General features: G+C 36.9%; 1 protein-coding gene, 1 long non-coding RNA gene and 1 pseudogene across 6 annotated transcripts; 2 read left to right on the top strand and 1 right to left on the bottom strand.

Annotated features, from left to right (window-relative positions):
* Positions 1 to 2,730: 2,730 nt before the first annotated feature.
* On the top strand, positions 2,731 to 6,085 carry LOC148913402 (uncharacterized; annotated as a pseudogene).
* Positions 6,086 to 10,491: 4,406 nt separating this feature from the next.
* Positions 10,492 to 15,942, top strand: LOC116291548 (uncharacterized). 5 transcript variants are annotated; one of them, XR_016119644.1, is made up of 3 exons: positions 10,532 to 10,666; positions 13,762 to 13,816; positions 14,176 to 14,386. It is a non-coding gene; the product is annotated as an uncharacterized LOC116291548 (long non-coding RNA). The 5 variants fall into 5 exon arrangements; XR_016119652.1 differs by having other exon boundaries at positions 10,591 to 10,702; XR_016119655.1 differs by having other exon boundaries at positions 10,631 to 10,718.
* A 2,986-nt stretch (positions 15,943 to 18,928) lies between these two features.
* Positions 18,929 to 22,363, bottom strand: LOC148913401 (uncharacterized). The gene has a single exon (XM_089031432.1). It carries the CDS (start codon positions 22,361 to 22,363, stop codon positions 18,929 to 18,931), a length of 3,435 nt encoding a protein of 1,144 aa, XP_088887558.1.
* Positions 22,364 to 22,753: the final 390 nt, after the last annotated feature.

The raw sequence follows: 22,753 nt of genomic DNA, 5'->3' as shown, positions 1-22,753 counted from the left end.
TAGTCCATCTCCATCAAGATTTTTACCACATTTCCCGGCAAATTTCTGAAATTCCCGCCAAAAGGACCATTCATCATATTTACTTCCGGTTGTCAATTTCCTTCACGCGAAATAGTGTTCATAAGTTTGTTTACATTACTTCGCGTGAATCAGGCTGACATTGTTTCTTCTTTCAATTAATGGCTATAAAACGATTTTAATAACAGAAGGTACGACATTATTGAGAGATTCTTATTTTTATTTAAAAATTAATCACGATTTACACGTTCAAACACTCAACAAACGGCTTCAACACGACTTCAACACGGCATGATTTCCGGTAGCTTCACTATCGACACAATCATTCCGTTGGGAACACGAAGGTGACGTCATTTTCGGGATGTTATTTTTAGTCTAGCGAAATAACCCGGTATACTGTTTGATCTGTTAAGCCATCACAGGTAAGCACAAGATAAAATGGGGGTATTCAACAAGGTTCAGCGCACACTCACTGAAGTAGTGTTGATGTCGAGTCTTTGAGAGGGTCTACGGTGGAAAAGGAAAAAAGTATGATAAACTCAAACGATCTTTTTTGGCTGATGTGTTTATTACAATTGAGGATGTGCGAGACTCTTGTTCTCTACTATTTGTGTGTTGTACTGATGAGTCGTGATGTTGAGGAAACTGGAAGACCTGAAGAGAACGATGAACACACGATCTGAACAAGTAAGTAGAAAGAGAACAATCTCTCGCACATTATCAGCATATTTTGCCTTATAAAACAAGTCAATAGTACACGTTGGAATTAGATTATTATTTATACTTGTAGGGGTATGAAAAAAAATTAATATCAAAAATGTAAGGTAAAAGCCGGGGTTAGTGGCTTTAATATTATTTTATTTGAACTTTTGATTTCTTTACAGATCGAGGACAGCTAGCCTGCCATTAGAAAATTAAGCAATAACCAGCCATAGAAATAACATAAAAGATACCATGCAAGTAGCTGTAAAAATTATACTGCTTCCCATGCAAGATTATATCCTGACTACATACAATATAGGCCAAGCCCGTAGATGTAGAAATTATACTGCATCACAAGATTATATCCTGACTACATGCAATATACCGCCAAGTAGATGTAGAGATGCATGTAATACTCACTAAGAATGATTATATCCTTACTCCTGATGATGTATTCACTGGAAAAAGAAAGTATATATGGACCTGACATCCGTAGGAAATACAATAGAACTGTGAAAAAGTTGACATGACAATGTCAGTAGTTGCAACGGTTGGAGAAAACGATCTTGATCTTCATTCATCATTCAGGATTCGAATTTTAATTTTTTTGTGTTTTTAGTGCAAAGCAGTAGTATTTTCATATATTGTAATTTTAGAATTTTAAGTGCTAAGCTTTTAACGCTGTACGTACTCTCGTAGTCTGTAATCCAGACTCACTCATTCTTAGTTAACGGGACCATTTGATGTCGCACATTAATAGATCACTATCTTTTCGTGTATATTTTTTAATTCTAGTCGTTTGCGATTTATTTGAAGAGTTTTAGGCTTACGGCCACACCTAAAAACGGATTTTGCACACGTTCCGCAGCGAGGGGCAATTTTCTTGACCCTCGAACATTGTAAGAGTGGACGGAAATGAATGTCGCACGGGATAAAATTAATACTTAAACTTAAAAAAAAAACAATTCCTAGCTTTTTGTTACTTCTAGTTTTTAATGCAATTGAAGGTTCATATGTAGGTTACCGTTTGAGCTATCAAGATTGAGGATGGAGCCTGGTCTCTTAACACACCGCCCTTGACATTGGAGTCGCATGAATTTTGGTCGTTTACGTTACCAAATGTTAAAATGTCTAAAAAAAATTAAGTCAAAATGATTGCCCAAACTTAAACCGTATTTTAAACGCCTTTATCTGTTATATATCCAATAGGATGAAGAATGTTTTCAATGAAAGAAACGATCTAAGTATATTTCAGCCCATTGCCACTTCGGTTACCCCTATTTTCTACTGGAAGTCATTTACGTTACGCTGGTCAAGGTCATATACAAGGCACTCAAAAGCTGAATTAACTGATATCAATGGCGTTACACTGCAAACAAACCTTGTGTTATCCAAACGTGATAGTATTACTTTGAAGTGATAACAGCTTTTTGAGGAAGTTGGTTGACAGTTACCAGTGTCACATTACGTTACCGTAACGTAAATGACCATAGAGTTTGCTTATCATATTAAAGTTGGTTAATGGACCACACACAAGCAAGATGACATAACTAATTAGAAAGGATTATTTTGCTTGGGTATCATATCATTTGTTAACGAGTTACTAAACACATTTGAAGTCTTTTCTTCGTCACCCTTTGCGATTGCAACATAAGGCTTGTCCTCTCAATCTACAAAACTTCGACTTTCTACGGTTCAGGCTGCTTATTTCAGGTAAGAAGCTAGATATATATGTTATTTAGTGACAGTGAAATGTCCAGGAGGAGTCTGGCTGTATATGCATTGCCTATTTCATAGTGATCCATGTTCACAGGGTGTTCTAGCACGTGTTTTTCGTGTGGTAACGTAAACGAATTGTCCGGTAACGTAAATGAACTTTTGTGTATGGGAGTGAAAATAAGGCATATGGTTGGCCCCTCTGTTAAGATATCAAAATAATTATATCTTAGTTTGGTGGCTTCCATTTCCATTTAATATTTTCTATATGTATACAAAGGTATTATAACTACAATGGCAAAATCACGAGCGGAAATTCAACGTGCCTACCGCGAGAGAAAAAAAAGCGCAAGATAAAAACTACCTAAAAAAAGAGTCCAGCCGTGTCCTCAAGTACTACACTGCAGCTTGTGAGCTCGGTAAAGAAGAGATGGAAAACAGGAGGGCAAATAATCGAGATAACAAGCGTAAGAGTAGAGAGAAGACGAAAATCTCGAAAGATATGGAAAAGTTGCCATCCAAGTCGCCAGGATTGAAGGTGAAAATTTCGACAGCCCAAGCAATAAACCATAGAAAAATCAAGGAGAAAACTCAGAAAATTAGAAGCCTAGAGGATCGCATTGCCAGTCTTGAAAAGGCCAACAAAAGAATAAGGAAAAGAAATGAAAGGCTGAAGAAAAAAACGACAACTACTCCCCCAAACATCCCGATGCCAGAAATGACTCCTCGTTCGCGCACAAACGCGCAAATAGAGGACTCAGGGATAAGGGTAGAACAGGCGTCAAGAAAGCTGAAGAAACGGCTATTATTTAGCAATGTTTTAGTCGATGAAATTAAAGATTCGCTGAAGAAAAATAAATCTACTGTCGGGAATAGGACAATAAGAAATATAATCAGCGGAAAAATAGTTAGAAAGTATAGACAAATGAAACAGCTGTGTTCAGAGATGAGAGTCTCTCCAAAATTTGTGAGAGCTGCCAAAACGAAGGCGCTTGAAGTAGTCAAGAAGAGGCGGTTGCATGAGTTCCGTATGCAGCTCAAACAAAATGTTGTAGAATTCCTGGAGCGAGACGACAACAGCCGCATGATGCCAGGAAAAAACGATGCAAAGAAATGTGGAATGCAAAGAGTGCAGAAACGGATTTTGAGCGATTACCTATACAACCTCCGTCTCAAATATCTTGCTGAGCACCCAACAGCAAATATCTCCCAAGCAGTGTTCTACAAGATGAGGCCGCCCTACATGATGCTGGCAAGCTTCGCTTCTCGTGATACGTGTCTCTGTCAGAGGCACCAGAATATGGCACTGCTCCTGCGCTCCATGAAGAATAATAAGCTCATCACTACCGGTAATCCTGATATGTTCATCAAGGAAAACAATGACGAACAGATCAAGGATATTCTTGGTAACATCGGAGACACAGATGTGATCACCTATGAGCAGTGGAAGCGAGTAGAAGAGGAAGGGGGGAAGCAGAAGATGAAAGTCGTGCCTACTAAGGCCACAAAACACGAGTTTGCAGCCAAAGTAACAGGGGCCGTAACGAAGTTTCGTGGGCACGTCCGCCGTCATCACGAGCAATACCAGCAGCTCAGGCGCTTGAAGGAAAACCTTCCAGCTGGGCATGTTGTAGTTCAAATGGACTTTGCCGAAAACTACAACTGCCAGTCTTGCGAAGAAGTACAAAGTGCTCACTGGAATGGACCATCTATGGTTTCCCTACATCCTGTCGTTGCTTACTACAAGCAACCTGGGGAAGACATGTTCAGGCACAAAAGTTTCATCTTTGTGTCAGACGAGCTTTCTTACAAGGCCTCTGCTGTTTATACGATCTTGCGCTCCCTACACCCTCAGCTGAAGGACCTCGTGCCTGACCTCGCCTATATTCATTATTGGACAGACAGCCCCACATCCCAATATCGAAATAAAACCATCTTTGCTATAATAGCAAACCATACTGAAGAGTTTGGGGTTCCAGCAAGATGGAATTATTTCGAGGCTGAGCATGGAAAAGGTCCGTGTGATGGTGTGGGTGGAGCAGCCAAGAGGATGGCTGATGAAGCAGTAAGATCTGGAAAAGTGGCCATCGAAGATGCCCAAGGCTTCTTTGCTTGGGCTACTCAAGCAGAGAGCACCACAAGTGTTAAATATATGTTCTACTCCAAAGCTGATTTTGAAGAAGTCAGTGCAAAGCTGGAAAGGTACAGTGATGCGCAGCCGGTCCCGGGTACAATGACTCTTCATGCAGTTGCAGCTGTGGCACCTCACAAAGTTATCACCAGAACCACTTCTTGCTACTGCGATAGCTGTTTAGCGAATCCTCAAGACAGCCAGTGTTCTTGGAAAGCAGCCATGCTACGACAGCCTAGCACGTCAAGTGTTCACAACGAGCTTGCGGTGAAGATCAATGATTTTGTTGCAGCCTCATATGACGGAGAATGGTACATTGGCAAAGTGCAGGAAGTGGATGCAAATGACGGCGAGCTGTTGTTAACCTTCATGACAAGGAGTGGAAAGAACCCCCAAGCATTAAGTTTTCGATGGCCAACCCGAGAAGATGTACTGTGGGTCCCAAGAGCTTCTATAATATGTGTTATAGAGCAACCCACACAGATCGGCAAGACTCGCAAGTCCTACCGTCTGTCCTCTGCAACACTTGAACTCATCGAGACACGCTTCCGTCTTCCTTAAAACGTTTATATTATATGAGGTCGTTTGTTACAATTTAATAACAAATATCATTTTTAGGGGGAATATAAATCATAGAAGTCATTACAAAAGTAATTCATGTTAACATAATCAAGTGTTCTTCTCAAGTAAACCTGTTGCGTTTTGCTATTGATCATATGGTCATTTACGTTACTTAAAATAGGAAACATGTAAGTTAGTTTAATAGTCAAACAGCTGTTTATTACATCTTATAATCTTCTAGAGTCGTGCGTTTTTTCATAATGAACGCAGTTTGAAATCCATATGTGTGCATACGAGCATATGTCGTTTACGTTACGTCAGGGGTCATTTACGTTACCAAGATACAATTCAAGCCTCTACTTTATTATAGCGTCTGATCAAAACCATCCTACTCTTATTTGAATTATTGACGTTTTAGACGAAATTACGCATCGAGATTGAATCTTAACTCCTCTGGAAGTTGAGATTAGGGAAAAAATATGGAAGGACATTCAATTATCTGTAAATCGTACAAGAAATTTTCAACAGCATTTGTGATTTTTTTCCATTTTTAAGAGGAGTTCAAGCTGTTGTATATTGTTTTCTGTTACTGACATCATAGAGTTACAAATAAAACAATAAAATGAAACCAAAATTAACGAAAACACTACCTTGGACTTGTATATTTAAAACCAGGGGTTAGAAAACTTTCCTTCTCCTAAGAGACAAGAAGGTTGTATGAAAACAGATGCAACTTTTTTTCTTTTGTAGATATAGATGAACAATTTTGAAAAATGCATTTTTAGATAGTATACATTAATATAAGGCTATTTTCGAGTCGTTCCAGCATACTTCATTTTTCAATCTATTTTAAGTCGACTTGGTCCCGTTAACTAAGAATGAGTGAGACTACTGCTCGGTGGTTGAAGCTGCTCAAATTTTTACGACGCTCAAAACGACTATTGCTTATAAATATATTACTCTTTTTGTCAAGCAAGGACACATCGTATTTTCAAAATAAAATGATTGACTAAAACTAACATTGTAGTTTTTGAAGTCGAAGTCAAATTAGAAGAAAAAAAGATCCGTGCACGGAATCCATTTCGGACTAGAGGTTTCTCTCTGTAAGATCGTCGCGAAGTGAGGACAACGAGCTGCGAAGCCGCGAGCAACGAGAAACAGCTATTTCTTCGTCTGAAATACAACACGGATTCCATTCACCTCTAAATTCGAAACGATTACAAAAATCGTCCTTGTTTTACCAGTCGCTAACAACTCAAATTGGAGTTTAGAAGTTGATTAGTACGGAGGGAGGAAAACCTGAGAACCCAGAGAAACCCCTGCAAGAACAGAGCGAACAGTAAACTAGGTCAAGAATGTTGATTTTTGTGCAAGAAGCAATTCTTCTCCGTCTCGATTTCTGTTCACAAGTCGCACTTCCATCTCGATCCTGCACGAGATACAAGATAAAATCCATTAATCGAGTAAAGACAGCGAATGATTTAACGATCAAAATATTCAAACGTTATATTTGGAAGATTTGACTTGCCTCAAAAACGTAGTCGCTTAAATTTTCGTTTCCTCAATTCAAGACATACAAGATGGATCGCTAGGACTAAAATAGAGTGTCATTGCTACGAGGTGGATTGAAAGTCTGTCATGTAGTTATAGCCGACTAGATCATCTCGCTTGATTCCAAGGTGTTTAGTTTAGAAAAGTTAAGAATGATCAGTTGGATGTTAAGAAAAACACAACAAATGATTCCAGTGATCATTCATTGAAACTTTAACTTTCACTCGAATAAAATGGCTTTAGTTTACTTCTCGACTTCGGTTGTCAAGGAAAAAAAACACAACAAGTCATTCCTGTGATCATTCATTGAAACTTTAACTCTTATTCGAATAAAGTTGCTTTAGTTTACTTCTCGACGTCGGTTGTTAAGAAAAACACAACAAGTCATTCCTGTGATCATTCATTGAAACTTTAACTCTTATTCGAATAAAGTTGCTTTAGTTTACTTCTCGACGTCGGTTGTTAAGAAAAACACAAGAAGTCATTCCTGTGATCATTTATTGAAACTTTAACTCTTATTCGAATAAAGTCGCTTTAGTTTACTTCTCGACTTCGGTTTTCAAGTAAAACACAACAAGTCATTCATGTGATCATTCATTGAAACTTTAACTCTTATTCAAATAAAGTCGCTTTAGTTTACTTCTCGACTTCGGTTTTCAAGTAAACACAACAAGTCATTCATGTGATCATTCGGTTGTCAAGTAAAACACGATGAAGTCGATTGCGATATCACGAGTATTCCTAGTCACATCAAAAATAATTAATATTAACTATATAGTGATGCCAATCAAAATGTTTACCCTGATATGACTCAAGGGAGTTTAATACTGTCAATCACTTGCGTTTGACAGGTCTTTGTCTTTGGTGTAGCCAATCAGTGTTAGGGAAAATAAGTTAATGATGCATATCCTATAACGTATTCGTGAAATTATACCGATCTTTGAAAATAACTCAACTGTAAGTTCATGTCGCCTAGAACAATAGAATTCTGCCCGATGGTTAAATCTAATATTGCCTTTTATGGTCATCAATTAATAATAATAATAATAATAATAATATCTTTATTTACCCTGATTTAAAAAACCGATCAGCTGGACACGATAGAACAGCTGGTATGAACCGATGATCAGCAATATAAAATCTATAAAAATCTAAATAAGATCTATACTAAAATCTGTGATTGAGAATCTAAAAGTATAAATATAAGAAAAGAGAAAATTAAGTATAATATATACACAGAAACACAAAAATCCCGCGTCCACAAAACATATATATCCATTGTATATACGAGGGCTCGAAAGAAAAAGAAAAAGAAAACAGAAACATTAGGCTACAAAAGATATATCGAAAAACGCGTGATTTTCGTACCTCAGTGTAGACTATTGGTTAATAATTAAATAACGAAATAAATATATGAAGAAGAAGGAAAAAATCTATCGTACAGTACACTTATGCATGCTCTTTTTTTTATCAAAATCCAAAAAAATACTTAAAAAGCTTGTTTTTTAAAATGGAAAAGAACTAAGTTCTCTCAAATCCTTAGGCACATCATTCCAATCCTTAGCCGCAGCAAACTTAAATGATAGTTGCCCCATTTTAGAAAATGTTTTTGGTATGTTCAGTAATGTCATATCTCTCAGCGATCTGTTATGCAAGTCCGATCTTTACACTAAACTAAACTAAAGAGAGAATCGCTGAACCAACTAGTTATGAACCAATCAGAGCTGTCGTAATTAATGAGGCGGGAAGTTTGAATTTCCGAAAGTTGAGTTCGGCTTGTTGTCGTATGACTAAGATTGGCACTGTGGGGAGGGGAGAGGATTGTTGTCAGGCGACATAAATTACTCGTGGGTGGGAGGAACCTTACCTCATGATTTGAGTGATTCATAGATATAGTAAGAGTAAACTCATACTCGGATACGGCATCTTATAGTTTATTTGTGCCAAGAAGCTGTAAACAATTCAAACAACACTCATGGCTCTTCTGATTCATAGATCTAGTAAGAGTAGACTCATACTCGAATACGGCATCTTATAGTTTATTCGTTGCCAAGAAACTATAAACAATCCAAACAACACTCATGATTCCTCTGAATTATTGACTCATACTCAAAAAGAATATTAATAAGTCTAACTTGTTTCTCCGAACAAGTAATTATTGAAAGCCATTCAGTAAGGGAGAAGGACTGAAATGTTCCTTTCGAATATTCCAGGGTACTCCCCCTAGGTCTGGCTGAGATTGACTTAGTACGAAAGGCTTAGTAAGCTTTTGTATTCGCAGTTAAATTGACTTAGTACGGGTGGGTTAGTACGCTTTTGTAATCGCCGAATGAAATCCGAAACCCTAGCGATAATATTCCGTAACCTTTCCGCAAACTGACGATCAGTGAAACCATGATCCGCTCTATTGTTTCCAACTATGCCACCGAACAATAGGCATATCACTGATACGATGCGTGATTACTTCGAGGAATTACAGAGAACAATGTTAAATTCGTACTTTCAACTCTAAAAATGTAACATCGAAAAATAAAAGTAATACTGAACGATATTTTAGTTTTGACTTATTCTCACCTTTTAGCTGTCGATCTTATTAGGGTTTTTGCTTGAATGAATACAGTCCCGAAATAGTTTCCTCTTGCATGGAAAGCACGACATTGAATGATGCTAGAAACGTCATGGTGTGTCCTAGTAATGCCTTTAATAACAAATGTAACATCGGAAATTTGATGTACATTCACTGCCTTAAATGAATTTTGCAATGGTTGAAAATGACGTTTATTCTTAAAGATAAGTGAACACTCTTTTAGTATCCATTTAGAAACAAACATATATCAATTCAATTAGATTAACTAAAACATATCAAATATATTTAAACCCCAATCCGTCTGTCCTGGTGCCCGAGTCTCATTCCACTTCACTGGATAAAGATATAAAAAAGCGGTACATTTTAATAAAAAAAACCCCACACATTTAAAAGGTGTACGCGTTTGAATAAATTTGTTGTGAGATAAGATAAGTGTTGGAAAGTTCTGAAAGAAAAATACACCTAAAATGTTCCAAAGTACCCCCTCCTCCCAAATAGCGGTACACAACAAAGATTAAGTGCTAAATAAGCTCCAGCATACTCGCACATTGGGTAGCCCAGTGCACGCTCCAAGAGCATCTTGCTTAATAGTCTAAAACGAGTGTCTTTTCATTTTATCAGGATTGCAAACATTAACAAGTTGTTCGATTAATCGATGAACTTGTTAATGTGTGCAGCCCTGATAAAACTAAAATTATTCTCTTTACTTCTCGTTTCGTCAGAAATCCCATATTGCAATATTTTTCAATCTCCAAATCTACTATTCAACTTTCTGATTGTGTTTGTAATCTTGGTGTTACATTGGATAAGTATCTTGTCTTTTTCTCAGCACACTAGTAATATCTGTAGAAGGCTACCTCACATTTGCTAATATCTTTCTTCAGATAACCTTATTCAAACGTCTTGTGAGTGCTTTGGTTATATCTGATCTGGATAATAGTAATGAACTTGTCTATATGGCTTAATTCTTCACATTTTAGACCTGGAGCCTTTACGTTGCTTGAAGCCATCATAAAATTCACTTCCTAACGTTAGTTCTACCGGTTAGTTTGCTATGGATTTCTTGCTTGCTGTATTGATGATTGAATGACGTTATAAGATGGCGAATGCATCGCTTGGGTTATTGATAGGATGACGTCATACTATTAAAAGTGCCTTGGGAAATCCCCTAATCAGAACGTTCCTATTGGTTATTATAATATTCTGTCACGCTATCCCACTTGTTAAGTATGCAAATCTGATCAAGTTAACGTTTACACAAGTATTGAACTATGATGGAGACCAAAAAAACCTCCAAATGATAAATTTTGAGCTACGTTTTGCAGCTGAACACCATGGATCAAGCGTGATGATCTACACGGTTAACTTGATGGACTTACAGACTAACCACTTTTGCAACGGTACTCTTTTTACTCCTCGCATTCGATCTTCGATATGTATGTTTCTAGATATGTAAGTGATTGCATGCAATCCATGTTGAATTTCAGTGGAAAGTGTCAATTTGTGAAAATGTAAAAAATCTTTTCATTTGGATATTATTATTAATTGCTTATATTAATAGGTGTGTAGTGACTAGACTGAAATAAATCCTGCATGGATGTTGTTTTCTTCTGATTTGACTTCGACTTAATCATTCAGTTTAGACAAAAGCTTAGCACTAAAATTCTACAGTTACAATAAATGAAAGTACTACTGCTTTGCACTAAAATTACAATCTGTCAAAATGCAAATCCTTCAGACTAAAACTATCAAGATATACGCCAACTGTTAAATCTACCAAACACATCTTATATGCATCGATATCCATGAGTGACTTGAAGTGCATGCACAACCATGAACAGCTTGAGTCAACAGAATAACTTCAAAAATAATACGCAGATCCTATTCAGTAATGGTTAACTAGTGGAGTTGTTGAAGTACTCAATGGTGTTATGTGCACAGATTTCATAGTTTTGAAGACCAATCTAGAAGTAGTGTTCTGAAGTCTTTGAATTTAGAGTAGTTCATAGTTGTATAAGCATCGTCAGGAGTACGAATTTGATCCCCTCTACATCTATACTTTGTTACTTCTACAGCTAGTTGTTGCTCTAATTTCTAATGGCCGTCTTCAGTCTGTAAATAAAACAAAAGTTCAATTATGAAAATCAGAAAGTAGTATATAATTTAACAAAAATAATAATGATGATAATGATGATGATGATGATAATAATAAATTAATAAGAAAATTAATATAAACAATTTATATAGTTCAATGGCGCTTAGTACAGTATTCATGAAATATATTATTATATTAATATGTGTAAAGAATGTGAATATAGATATTTATTAGCACAAATTAAAAATAAAATATTATAAAGTGTTCAAAATAATTGAGTCTTTACAGACCGAGGACCGCCATTAGATATTAAAGCAATAACTAGCAGTTGTAGAAATAACATATAAGATACCAGCAAGTAGAGATGTTGCTCAGAAAGATCCTTAATCCTGGCGATGCATGTACAAAAATATTAACAATACTGATGTGATATGTCAACCTAACATCCTCCTTGGGAAAAAGTGGAATAATGTATAAAGTAGATCTAACGATTGTCGTACATCTTGATAGATTTTTCCTACAGGATTTGCATTTTGATTTTTTGTAATAGTGCAAAGTAGTAGTATTTTGAGTTTTTAGTGCTCAGCTATTTTAATAGCTTTTGATATTTTAATAGTGTTACAGCTACTTTCATAATTCTGCGACCTCCGTCCTCTGAGCTACACGCTGAAATTTGGATTTTCGCTGCCGCCAGTCAAAAATATGTAAGTTACCGACGATTAGGTTTGATTGAAAGACAGCGAAAAAACACATTTCAGCGTGCAACTCAGGGCACCGAGGTCGCAGAATAATGAAAAGCGCTGTAAAACGTTCTACTATCGTAGAAAATAATCCAGTTCTTGAAGCTGCTCGTTGATCGAAGTTGTTTTTTAAGGATGCTCAAAACAATTGCATATAAATATATATTTCTTTATGTCACGCAACACGCAAGGACACAGCGTATTTTTGAAAATAATCTGAATCACTAAAACTTACATTGTAGTTCATATGAAGTCGAAGTCAAATCAGATAAAACATGATTCATGCTGTAAGTAATTAATAATAATGCACCAATGAAAATATTTCTTTTTACATTTTCGCTAATTTTGTAAAAAATGCAGGAGGATGAAAATGTATAATAACACTCACAGAGAGATTCAAAATATTGCATGACACTTTCGACTGAAATACAATATGGATTTCAATCACTTCCTTATTGAGCGTCTTGAAGTTTTAAAAAATCATCCTTGTTTTCCAGTGCCTAAAAAATCTGTCGCCTTCATTCCACCATCAAATTGGAATTTAGAAGTTGGGTAAATTCTACGCGAATGCGATAAAAGAGGACAATAGCGATGAAAAATCAAATAAACAAGGGCTAAAGAGAATCGCCGTCCCGTACAATTCTCGATGCGGATTAAAGTTTGAAAGCTTCAAAATAATTCAATGAAAATGAAATTTTGACATCTTGTTGCCTTTATATTGCAGTCAATGTTGACTAAATTTAGAAAAAAATCGTCGAGTAGATTAGAATTTACGAGCATGTTAATTAACATAACACAATAATCCAAAAATACGGCTCATAGCCAAGTTAAATCGACCTTATGTTTTGAAATATCAAATGGTACGATTTCAATACAACTTTTACCCAATATTCCAAAGTGATTTACCAACTTCTTTAGATAAAATTAGGAACTCAAAACTGAGAAAATACTGAGTTTTCCACCAAGTTACTAACATGTTTTGTTTTTGCAATTTTTTTATACTTTAAAACTTCAATATGAAATTTCTCGAAAATGCTCATACAGAATGAGATGACGTAATGACGTATACGACTTCAACATCATTCTTGACCGGTGCGTGTTCTACAACAGAATAAACCAATGGGAACATCACTTTCGGGGAGTACTGCCTATTATAATTGTAGTAACAATAATAAATATAGTTCGGCGAATATGATACGAAGACTCCCGGCGTGACCTCGGGTCGGTTGCCGAAGGAAATCCGTTGAACTGGTGTACAGTGAGCTCCCAGTACGGGTCAGAACAAGCGAGGTAGTTGTGAATACAGGCAAATTTCATGGCTTAAAGACGCGAAGACTAATCTCTAATGCGACTTTCTCGGTTCTATAGGGATGTGAGAGAAGGGTTATGACTAAAATTTGGCGCTGGAAAGAAAATTAGAAGACGTACGAGGTTTCAAAGACTCGTGATGGCTCGCTTTTGGATCCCGAGTTTCCAACCTTCTCTTATTTCTTAGTGGGGGGTAAAAAAAATCTTAAAACGGGCTAAATTCAAAAAATAACCACGCAGAGCGAAAGAAGTGCTATTTCTCAATGATTAGGTAAAATTTCGAGGCTTTATTTCACGTTTTGATGATTTTATTGAAATTTTTGATGATTCCCCATACATTTCCTTATAACAGGACACCACAGAAACCAAGCTTGGGCTTCCTGTGATTGTAAGGAACTAAGCACTGGGTACGAGTTGCACTAAAAAAAATATTTTCGCTAAATTCAGAGCGCTTGACAATACTTTTTCTGAAACATGTTGCATTTCACTACAAGATGAAAACAGTTCTGACAATTTAACAATATTTTGATTTTGACTATTTCTAGGGACTTGTTTTGTATTCTTTTATGAATGTCTTTGAATTTCCGTGGGTTTCCCTTCACTTCAGCGATCATGTAGCGCCGAGCAGCTCATAACAATTTGCGCACTGAAAACTGTATAGTAGCAGGTTCAGTTGAATAAAATATTATTTACTGGAATTATTGACGGGTGTATATAATGATTTTTTCCTTACCCGTGTTTTAGACGTTTTCACTATTCTCTTCAGGTACTTTCTCATTACCCTCATCTCTTTCCTGTACCTGGTTGAACAGCAGCAGTTGTATGATGTCGTACACCATTCTAAACAACTCGTGCAAGGCTCTCAGTAGGCTCATCAATGGTCCAATAACAGCTTCGTTTAGATCACTCATCGTGTCCAGTGCTGCAATGTAGTGCTTCAATACTGTACGTACGTTGTAAATCTTGTAATAAGAAAATCCCAAAGTCTACTGTGTTTTTATCCCAGACTATTTAAATACAAGTGGTGCTCCTATTGGGTTTTATAAAATAATTAGTTATAAAATAAATTGAATAGTACGTACGCTGTGATTGGTTGATAGCCATGTTTGCATGAGGCTATGTAAACACAGTTGTGACGTCACAACTTTCGTGTTTTTCCGGTACAAGTTCAAAAATCTATAAATTTACAGTTTCTTTTGAGGAAAAAAACGCCCCCAAAAATGTATTCTGAAGACGAAGTTCCAAATTTTGACTTGTGTCAGGGCCACAGGCATAACCCTAGGGTCTCATGCAGGTCTTTCTGATCGTAATATCATGACAATCTCTGGTTGGTCACCGCAAAGAGAATTCCCTCAGGTGCTACAACACGCGTCCTCCGTCAGGACAGCTTCGGTTGTTTAGCGACGTGCTTTCTCATGACTTAAGTGCCGACCGATAAAGAATACAAGTATTTCAAGGAAATAGTCAGCAGCTTCAAACTTTTTCCAGCGATAGCTCTTCAGCTCCACAAAATATGTTCTCGAGGCAAGACGAAACAATCAACTTCGCTTCCATATTTTTCTCGCTGTCAAATTGAGCAAAACCACGTTTCTTTCAACCGAGAATTCCCTTCACAGTGACACTTGTTATCCGCTTTTGATCGCTTTCGTGAAGATAATCAATTCTGAAATCTTTTATTTAGATTTCTTTTCAATCTTTGAACATTCCTTTGTGTTTGTTTTAAAGTATTAGAAGTGATAAATGTTTAAAATAGCTAGCGATTCTTTCTCGCTTCACATTTGCCTCCTTGACGTTTATTACACAAAATTTGATTGGCTAACGATCGAAGTTCGTGATGTATGGAGAATTTGTATTTTGATATGAGAATCAAATACAAATAAAGATTTCTTTTCGTTGCAAGCGATAATGTTTTCCCTTAGTATTTATTTTATAAAAGCAATAGAAAACTTTTTCTCTGTGTTTACATAGCCTGATAGCAACACTCGGGGAGTTGGGAGAATTCTCGAATTCTCGAATTCTCCCAACTTCCCCTCGTGTTGCTATCAGGCTATGTAAACACGGGAAAATGTTTTCTATTGCTTAAATAGTACGTACGCTGTGATTGGCCATGTTTGCATGAGGCTATGTAAACACAGTTGTGACGTCACAACTTTCGTGTTTTCCGGTACAAGTTCAAAAATCTATAAATTTATAGTTTCTTTTGAGGGAAAAAACGCCCCCAAAAATGTATTCCGAAGACGAGTACTGAATCACTGCTATTCTGGGAAAGTCCCGAATAGAAGACCGCTTCGCTACACTGGTGTTCGAGATCATTCTAAACAACAATCGTACGCAACGAACTACAACGTTACAACGAACGTACGTCTCGGTTAATAAGTTAATAAGTTAATCCAAACCCCCTAAATAACCAAGAATGTTCATATAGAATGGCTTTTTTCCCAACCAATCACAGGTAGCCGAAGCTTGGTATCAAAAAGTTCAATAAAATCATTGACACGTAAAATAAAGCCTCGATCATTGAGAAATAACACTTCTTTTGCTCTGTGTGGTAATTTTTTCGAATTTAGCCCGTTTTAAGAAATGTTTCTTTTTTCTCTCGGGAGGGAGGGGGAGGGGGTGGGGGTTTGGGGGTTTGGGAGGAATCAGAAAGAGAACCCAAGCTTGGGCTACATGTGGAATCAGTTTTGTAAATTGGATCGTACAGCCTGGTAACGATATTGGAATTTCAAGCCTTTGTAATAATTATTTTTTGTATAATTTCTCTTTCATTGTATAAACAGGCTAATTCAGTAATTTTCTTTGATTAATTTATTTAGAAAACCGACTAGAACAACAACTACATAAATGTACAGAGTTACAGGGTTTGAATTTTTTTTAAATATGTTTTATATAAAAAATTGGAATGTACTATTAAAGTGGTCGAGTTTCAAGACTGCATTAGGTCCATTCAGTGGACACAACCAATGTGACTGTTGTCACAGAGAGAAGGGTGCTTTTCTTGCAGCTTCACCAGATCTCTTATGTGCACTGGCAACCATCTATTCTAGGTTAATAAGCCTATCTAAGACAAACTTCCATGGGAATCTGGACAAAGACCGATCCGATAAATTTCAAAACAAGCAGTTCTTGAGTTTAAAGGCAGTCGACCAGAACATGAATTATTGATGTGCTTTGCTTTGCTGGTTTTTACCCAGACTTTAAAATCTTCCTAAGCGTGGGTTTGATTTTCTATACTTTTCTTGCATTCCACATACACTTTCGCTTGCAATAGGAAAAGCGCACAAGTGCTGACTTGATATGCATAGCGCGATCTTGTTATATGGCTTGCCTTCAGTACAGTATCCGCTCTTCCACTTGTCATAATGTCAGCTTGGACGAGTGCGCTAAAATTAATTTAACAAAAATATGACTGCTGATCACAGACACTACGATTGATACATTACAAACACGCTGGCATTTATTCTAAAACAACGTCTGAGTGCCGTAATAGGAAATTTGCATTATGGCGTCATTTACTACCACTACCAGACTCCATTGCACACTGTCTTTTGTTCTGTTAATTAGCACCAATTGTCTCACTATTCCCATGAGGAACTACAAATTTAAATACGAAAGAAAATTCACGAAGTATTTTGGTAGTGGTAGTAAAATGACGCCATAATGCAAATGGCCTATTGTGAACTGAGCGCAGCTGCTCCATCTTCGGTGACCGGGAGCCGCAATAAAAAAAGTCAAAGTCAAAAAAATCAAAAGATCAAAAGTCAAAGTGAATTAGAAACATATTACAAAGTAAGTTTGTCTTTTTGATCAATTTACTCTTTAGCCTCCGACATTCTGTTTTCAGGCGATTTGTCAAACGACCAAAACCAAAACAGCGAAAAGTCAAACTCAGATTCAAAGCTTGTAGAAGGCACAAATGTAAAAACTGGACCCAAATGTAATAAGGGTCACAAATGTAATAAAACATATTTTTGTATCAGTCTCAAGGCCAAAACTAATTGTGCTTTTAATTGTTGTAAACTCAAAATCCATTGTACAACTGTACATAGCCTCCTTTGCATCCGTTCTTAGGGTCGTCACGCAACGTTTCAACGTGACGACTCTATGAACGACTGCAAAGGAGGCTATGTACAGTTGTACAATGGAAATTTTCCACAATTGTTTTACTCAGATTTAAGATCACACATTATTCGTACAATTTCTAAATTCATTTAATTTTTAAATCGCCTACGAGGAACGCCTGGGAGCTTTGAATCTGAATTTGACTTTTCGCTGTTTTGCTTTTGGCCGCTTGACAAATCGCCTGAAGACAGAATGTCGGATGTTAACTTCAAGAAGCCGCACTCAAGCTATACAATTTTCGGGTTATTCGCACATCTAAATCCATGTAGAATCAGTACTGAGAACATTGTCAAAAGGGTGACAGGCATTAATAACAACACAGGAGCAAGGTATGTTCCCTATTTATTTTTAAAAAATTACGTATTTTTTCGACGCCATGCATTGGGCTGCCTATGCTCGACTCTAGTCTCGTACCCAGAGCTCCTCGGACTCGTTCCTCCCGCGAAGAGGCTCTGGTAACCAAAGGAGCACGGCATAAATAAATTTGCTTATTGGTATTCCTGTCGTGCATAATTTAATTGGCCACTGTAGATCTGTTTTTACATTGGAATATATGTAAACATCGATGGTAGTATCTGCGCTTACTGAGTTCCACCCAATTAAGTTCTTTCCGAGCATCAGATGCTGAGGAGTGTAGAGGACGATCCAGGATGATCTTGGCCGCTTTGTTGCGCAGGGTTTGAAGAGATTCCATAAGCGTGATATTATCTTTATCTCCCCAAACAATATCACCATAATCAAAAAGCAGTAGGACCAAGCTGTTGAAGTACAAGAGTCTAGCGAATTTAGGCAAAAGATTTTTGATTCGCTTCAGGAGACCAAGGCGTTTGTTTTTCAACATGAGCAGACCAAGTCATATTGCTGTAAAAGACCACACTAAGGTACTTGAATTCTTGAACTCTCTCGATGTCTTTGAGGTGGACCTGTATAGTATGGAGATGGTGGAGATGTTGGTCTTTCTCTTGCTTCCAAACAGCATGGCTTTAGTTTTGGTTGCATTCAGGGTCAAATGATTGATCTTAAACCAATCACCAACCAGCTTGAGATCTTCATTAAGCTTATATCTTCTATGTCAGGAACTGAGGAGGAGAAATAGTACAAGGCTGTATCATCAGCGTATAGGGATACTTGAGAATGGCGGACAACATTAGGAAGATAAGATATATATTTCCATAAAGAGCAAGAGCACGTCAAAAATTAACAGGTTTGGCTTTGATTGGCTAAGTAACAGCTAAATTATAAGCATAAAAAACACCAAAAATTACAAAGACATTTTGTTTACTAGCTGGAGACAAGCGTCCCCAGTAATCATACATTCCTTTGTATCAGTATCAGTATCAGTATCAGTGTCATTCCGCTATTTCCAACTATAAGTTGATCAGCAGGGACTATATAGTCTACACAGAGCCAAAGTTCTGATGTAGTAGTCCTTTTAGAACTTTTCTGTCTTGTGTAGATTTCTTAGCTTGGTGTTTATCAACATTAAGAAGTTGACTAATTTTGATCCATGGATCTCTAACATATTTAGCAGATGGAATTGCAAACAGCAACTGTTTCGTTAAATTTGAATTTGGTCTTCTACAAACATGTGCAATGTACTTCAAGTAGCGTATGTATATAAAATCACGAAGTGCCAGGGTTCCCACTATTCTCTCCAGGTCTAAGTTCCTATATTTAAAGGCAAACGTTTCTTCTCCGTCACTATTCATTTTCCTTTCCCAGCCATTCCGTACCATTCTTCTTAGTAGACCAAACCAACAGGATTCAAGCTTTTTCAGTTCATCTTCATTTGGTAGTTCAGCCTCAGTACAGTAAGTAAGTCTGGATCTGATACAGGATTCCAAGAGTTTTCTGCGTGTATTCATAGATACTTTATGATCTGTAAGGACGTTCTTGAGCTCGTGGAATTTTCCTGTTGCACTTAGTATTCTGTTATCGACAAAACTTTCCTTCTGATCACTATAAAACATATGACCAAGATACTTGAACTCTTTTACATTTTCAATATCATGTCCTGATATATTTAATAAGCTCTTCTTTTCCATAAGCTGCGCATCATGAAATACCTGTGTTTTGGTTTTCTTAAAACTTAACTCAAGCCCATATCTTAAGCATGTTCCATGGATAATTTCCAGTATCTCCTGTAGATCAGTAAGATCCTTTGACAGCACAACAACATCATCAGCATATAAAAGCCATTTAATTATCTCCACACCATTCATTCGTCCAGTACTCCGTTGATGACATGCATTAGCGATTGTATATGTACATGGTATTCCCCATCCATTTGGAAAGCGTTGGTCAATTTCACGGGCAGCGACCTTGAGTACCCAGTCAAAGAACCAATTGAATACTGGAGGACTTTCCACACCACCTTGTCTGGTCCCTGCTTCAATAGGAAAATCAGTTTTATCTCCACATATTTTCCCGATTGTTCCATCATATAATAACCATAGAATATCAATTAACTTCTCACATCCAGTTCTAACTTTCAGAACTTCATACATAATATGTCTGGGTACCTTGTCAAATGCAGCTGTTAGATCAATATACAGTGCAATTATACCACCTTCAGTGTTCTTTATTATCTGTCGTAGTAGAAAAACTCCATCAGTCGTTGATCTATCCCTTCTGAAGCCAAACTGAGCCTTTGAAATATTTTCCTCATAGCATTCTTTCAGTCGTGTGATAATTATCTTTGACAAAATCTTAGAGATGTTAGAGCCCACTGACAGTGCACGGTAATTACTTGCTTGATGTTTACCTCCTTTCTTATGGAGACAGGTGATGGAAAGCTTTAGCCAATCAGCAGGAATCGTCATTGTTAACCAGATACTATTTAATAACATCCAGAGAGCTGTAATTAGATGATTTGAGTGGATTCCATACTTCAACCCTTCAGGTGGTATATTGTCGGTGCCAAAGCTCTTCCCATTATTAAAACTCTTAAGAGCAGATATAATTTCTTCTTTTTCAGGTGGATTGGAATTAATTTCTATTTTCCGGTCATTAAATAAATCTGGATATTTCTCAGAATTTGCAAGCTCTGCAGGCATTTCAATGTCAGCTCTCTTCTTGAAGTGATCTTCAAAATAACTTTTAAGGTCAGAGGGTTTAATTTCAACCCTATTCTGTAACTTTGGGATCATACTGTAATTCTTTGAGAGAGCAAACTCACGTTCAACTTTTCTTGCGTTACTAGCATCATTCAGTTCATTTGCCTTTTTCTCATAATATTCATTTTTGAGCTTTAATTTTAACTTCTTAATCTTATCACGTTGCTCTTTAGAGTTGTCAGAATTCTTGATTAGATCTAATAGTTCACTTGATTCCCATGGTTTTTTTAACTCTTTCTCCTTTTGCGCTACCGGGATTTCACTGTCTAACGCTTCATGAATGGCATAGACAATGTTTTTGTTGATTTCTTCAGGTGCTGTGCAATCAAAATTGCAATCGCTTAAAATACTGTCAATTCTTTTGCAGTATTGTTTTTTACATTCAGCATCATCTCTAAGATGAGTAACATCCCACTTTCTCTTTTGGACCTTTTTTGTTGCCTTCTTTTTGAGTTGTTGTTTTAAGGAGTTTCTGTTACATGGTATGCTTATATCAGATATCAGAATCTTGTGATCAGTACCAATTGTTTGCTTCCAGCTGTTTGTTGGTTTATTGTAGACTCTACAATGTTTCATTAGTTTAAGAAGTTGGGTTCCTGCCAGTATGTAATCAAGTCTTCGATTGATACCATTAGGAAGAGTGTGCGTGTCTCGGTGAATTCGCTTTGTCAAAAAGTTGGAGTTTGCAATACGTAATTTGTATTCTTGACAGAATTCTAACAATAATCTTCCATTTTCATTGGTCTTTCTGGTGCTTGAAGGAGGATTGTTGGGTCCCAGTATTGTTGCAAATCCCTCACGACTATCCTCAGAAATTATTGCATTGAAATCACCAACCAACAAGGGCTTATACTTCTTCAGTTTCTCGACCACCATGGCTTTACGGAGTTCTTTATAAAAGCGTTGTTTTGATTCAAGATTTTCAACTTCGGTTGGAGCATAGACATTGGTAATGCGTATACATAAGCCATAGCATTTAACATAGATTGTTAAGATTCTACCAGGTAGATGCTCAACTGTTTTGATGACTTGCACATTTGGACCAACAATAAAGCCAACCCCTGCTCTATTCTTTTTTTCATATCCGTAGTTAATCCATTTCCATTGATCTTTATTCTCGCCAAATTCAATGTACTCGGAGCCAGTTCTCCAGCTTTCCTGTACACCCAAAATCTGAATATTGAACTGTTTGCACAGTTCGATGGCCAAACCAAGATTTACATCCTTTTTTAGTGACTGAGAATTTAACGAAGCAATTCGTATGTTTTCGGTCTTAATTGGATCTTTGTTAGCGTTCACTGTAGTTGTAGAATGTTGTTCTTCTCGACTAAAATTTCCACACGTAGAACAGTCAAGTTCCATCGTAGTAAATGAAGATTCTTGCAGTGTAGAGCGTTTACCAGACGCAACAGACACTGAGTTCGTCATGTTGGGTTTACCCGCAACAGACTCGTTTAGAGAAATAGAAATTAAATTATTTTCATTTGCCTTCCTGTCCCGAGAGTTGTATGCAAATTCATAAGATGGTCGATGATGCATAACGGTTTCGATTCTGTTCTTGCGAATAGAATCTCTCTCCTTGACCCTTTTGCCAGCTCTTTTACCTCTATTTCCATGGTTAAAGTTGAAGATGATATTAGAGTCGCTGTACTGTGGTTGAAAGTTACCATTCCAGAGACCAGGTCGAGCAAAATTGAAGCTTGTAAGGTCTGGCATTCAACAATGACGGCAATTCCAGGACGATTAGGCTTCAAATATGAGTTCTGGTAGATATAAAATGTCGAAAAAAATGTCCTAAGACTAATAAAAGTTCTTAAAATATCTACAAATTGGAAAAATTTGAAAAAAATCCTAAATCTATACTAAAAACTCAAAAATCTTGTAGAGCTATTGAAAAAAGCATGCGACCGTGAAGGCGCTTACATACCATTGTAATTTTTGAGATGTTCTTGTAAATCTTGTACAGTCTTAAACTCAACTATTTATTCACTCAAAGGTTTCTCCTTTTACAGCAGTAGAAGTAATCCAGACTGTACAAATCCATCCGTATGGATATAAAGAAATGCTGAGAATAAACAACAATATTGAATATGATTCAAAATGCAG

This window comes from Actinia tenebrosa, unplaced genomic scaffold (assembly GCF_029948245.1).
Source record: "Actinia tenebrosa isolate PJP-AT-01 unplaced genomic scaffold, QUT_ActTen_1.0 PGA_scaffold0__85_contigs__length_37466705, whole genome shotgun sequence".
NCBI lineage: Eukaryota > Metazoa > Cnidaria > Anthozoa > Actiniaria > Actiniidae > Actinia > Actinia tenebrosa.
The sequence above is the reverse complement of the archived record's forward strand: the minus strand, read 5'-3'. Positions and strand labels throughout refer to the sequence as shown.